This window comes from Leptonychotes weddellii, unplaced genomic scaffold (genome assembly GCF_054177405.1).
Source record: "Leptonychotes weddellii isolate Sample4059 unplaced genomic scaffold, ASM5417740v2 HiC_scaffold_19232, whole genome shotgun sequence".
In the NCBI taxonomy this organism is placed as follows: Eukaryota; Metazoa; Chordata; class Mammalia; order Carnivora; family Phocidae; genus Leptonychotes; species Leptonychotes weddellii.
The window spans coordinates 1-3,626 of NW_027777798.1; the positions used below are offsets into that span (position 1 = coordinate 1).

General features: G+C 42.4%; 1 protein-coding gene across 1 annotated transcript; it reads right to left on the bottom strand.

Moving 5' to 3' along the window:
- Nucleotides 1-2,758: 2,758 nt before the first annotated feature.
- Nucleotides 2,759-3,535, bottom strand: LOC102735779 (microsomal glutathione S-transferase 2). Its single transcript, XM_081810165.1, has one exon. The coding sequence runs from the start codon at nucleotides 3,313-3,315 to the stop codon at nucleotides 2,875-2,877; it is 441 nt and encodes a 146-aa protein (XP_081666291.1). The 5' UTR covers nucleotides 3,316-3,535; the 3' UTR covers nucleotides 2,759-2,874.
- Between the last annotated feature and the right edge of the window lie 91 nt (nucleotides 3,536-3,626).

Consider the following 3,626-nt stretch of genomic DNA (forward strand, 5'->3'; position numbering starts at 1 on the left):
CGATGCGGGACTCGATCCCGGGACTCCAGGATCATGACCTGAGCTGAAGGCAGTCGCTTAACCGACTGAGCCACCCAGGTGCCCCATCTTTTTTTTTTTAATAAAGATTTTATTTATTTATTTGAGAGAGAATGAGATAGAGAGAGAGCATGAGAGGGGGGAGGGTCAGAGGGAGAAGCAGACTCCCCGCCGAGCAGGGAGCCCGATGCGGGACTCGATCCCGGGACTCCAGGATCATGACCTGAGCCGAAGGCAGTCGCTTAACCAACTGAGCCACCCAGGCGCCCAACAAATTTATTTTTTTCTCAAATTTAGTCATTCTAGCAAATAGAAAGTGTCATCTCCCTGTAGTTTTCCTGCGTTCTAGGAGTGGTTAAAGAAAATATAACATATATGCATTATATAATATTATTTAAGATATAAAATACATATATCATAGAATATATTATGTATCATCAATAATACATAAGATATACAGATGCAACATTCAGTCTGAAAAAAAGAAGAAAGACATCCTTCCATTTCAGACAAAGTAGGTGAGCCTGGAGGATCTTATTGTAGGTGGAATAAGCCGCAGAAAATGGCAAATACTGCTTTATCTCAATTATATCTGGAATCTAATAAAGTTGAACTCCTAAAAGCAGAGTAAAACTGCAATTTCAGGACATGGCTGAGGGAGAAGTGGGAGATGTTGGTCAAATAGTACAAAATTTTATTTATGCAAGACGAATAAATTCTGGGGATCTAAAGTACAGCATGGTGAATACAGATAATTCTGTGTCTATTATTATACTTGATATTTTCTTTTTTTTTTTTTTTTAAAGATTTTATTTATTTGATAGAGACACAGCGAGAGAGGAAACACAAGCAGGGGGGGTGGGAGAGGGAGAAGCAGGCTTCCCACTGAGCAGGGAGCCCAATGCGGGGCTCGATCCCAGGACCCTGGGATCATGACCTGAGCCGAAGGCAGACGCTTAACCGACTGCGCCACCCAGGTGCCCCTATACTTGATATTTTCTAAGAGAATATATCTTCAATGTTCTCAACAAAAATTAATTAAAAAATCAGAAATCAAAAATCATAACACTATGAGGTGATGGGCATGTTAATTAGCTAGATTGTTTTAATCATGTCATAATGTATACATAGATTTATGTTTTGTTACTTGAGCAACTACTCAATCTGCAGGAATGAAAAACAGGATTCTGGGTGAAAGGCTGGTAAAGCACACGATTTAATGATAGAAATGAAGGCAAAAATATTTAGTCCTTTGCTCCCATTTATCAGATTCTGGGTTTTGGGAATTGTGAGCACCAGCCCTGGAGAGATGAAAGGAACAGCTACTCAGAATCGGATCTCCAATCTGTCCTGGGAAGGGAGGAGCTCCAGAGCCAGGCCAGACCTGGACACAGCCTCAGAAGGGGGTGGATCTGGTTTGGGCTTGGGAGGGAGCTGGCTGTAGGCTCTGATCTCCCTGCTTCTGGGGTATGTCTAGGCCTGTCATTCCTAAGCCTTCCCAGAGAAATTCAACACCCAGGGTTCATATTGTTTTAATCTATTTAGTCTCATTCCTATTTCAGAAAATAAAATAAAAAGCAACTTAACATAAACACTTAGCATTTTCGGGGGCAATTATATTAGAAAGCTTTTATTCTTACAAGAATGCAAAACAAATGCTACTGCTACTAAGAATTCTTTGGTCCACGGATGACGCATCAAAGGTGACACCAGAACTCAAACCACAACACAGAGAGGGAACTGACTCAACTGAAGTCAAGTCCCCGGTATACCACTGCTTCCTCCCATTGACTCCACAATCCTGAATTCAAAAATGTACCCATTTGCTCTAAAAATTTCTGGATGTTATGGATCATGACTCGACTGCCACGGAAACAATCAGTTTCTATTTGCATCTCTACACCTGCTCAGTGTTCTTTAACCATAGGAGGGACTCCCACCTGGACCACGAAGGCGATTTCTTCTATGGAGGGAGGAGAGGACCCTGGATGACTCACTCCACTTTCTCTGAATGGGAAACATATTCAAATTCTACACAGTCTACACAGGACATCCCTATATATTCCAAAGAGTCCCTGATACTGGAGAGTATGTCCCCAGTAAGACTGAATTGATGCCCCCATAGGGATCCAGGTAGTGGAAACCTTAGGTTTCGTCGGGGTCATCAGATAGAGCACAGACCTATCCTGGTGGAGCAGCATCCTCTGATGCAGGTGTGATGTATCCTGTCCCTGGGCAGGGCTCTCTGGAATAAGAAGCCTCTACTTCAGTTAACATGGGTTACAGGTAGCTGTAGTTGTGCTCATGATTCTAGATTTGTTGTGGGTCTTAACCTTGCACTGTTAATGGATCTTCTCTTCCCTGAGGTTGTACTAAGGCAGGACCTAGTGTGGCAGGTTTTAAGCCTATGCTCATTAAAACTTACAGATTTGGCTTTGATGATCAGGAGTGCCAGTTTGTTGAAGGACCACCAAACACGTTAACCATCTTTGTGGAACTGTCTTCAAAACCCCATGCCCAGGTATATGTTAGTAAAATATCTTATATTGAAAGATACAGATTCAATGGGGTGCCTGGGTGGTCTGTCTTTGGCTCAGGTCCTGATCCCGGAGTCCTGGGATCGAGCCCCGTATCGGACTCCCTGATCGGCGGGGAGCCTGCTTCTCCCTCTCCTACTCCCCCTACTGTGTTTCCTCTCTCACTGTCTCTATCAAATAAATAAATAAAATCTTAAAAAAAAAAAAAAACATTCAAATGTATTTTTTTTTTCTTTTTAAGAATTGATCAATTGACCCCACATGACCTTCAGGGTGGAAATAGCTTCTGCAAGCATTTGGGCAAAGGGAGGGGGGAACGTTAGAAGTGTCTCAGTTTCTTGGCAACATTGAGGTCCAGGTATTCATCCAGAAAGCTGTTTGCAATCCCCAGGACGCCTAGGACCATCAGCAAGGCCAGACTCCCCAGACTCAGCCGGAAACCGGTGATCCTTTTTTTAGCTGCTTCTGAATATCCCCAGAAATACTGGTGACGGGCATGTATGTAGACCAGACCCAGACAAGTAGCAAAAACTTGATTAAAATACCATCCAGCCATCCACAATGTAATCAGAAATATGGGGTAAAACTCCACACAGTTTTGTTGTGCACAAAATATTCTTTCAAACTCTGGTGACCCAGAGACTGCCAGGGGTGTGACTTCGTATTTTAATCTTGCCTTTCCTACATGCAAAGCAAAATAACTTTGTTGACAGGCCGACAGGACTGAGACAGCAGCCAGCAAGATTGAATGCCCAGCCATCTTTCACATGGAAGGTTCTGGTTCAGGGAACTATTTGTTGAAATCCCCACATTCAAATGTATTTCGAGTATGTCTGTTTTATTTCAGGAGCAACGGTTTCATTACTGATTGAACTGTAACCTTTATCTCCTGGGACCATTAATACAACATATCCTATGGATAATTATATAATTACAAAGGATTCATTGTACAGCTGTAATTTCTTATTACTGAAACAGATTTTTTTTTTAAAGATTTTATTTATTTATTTGACAGAGAGACACAGCGAGAGAGGGAACACCAGCAGGGAGAGTGGGAGAGGGAGAAGCAGG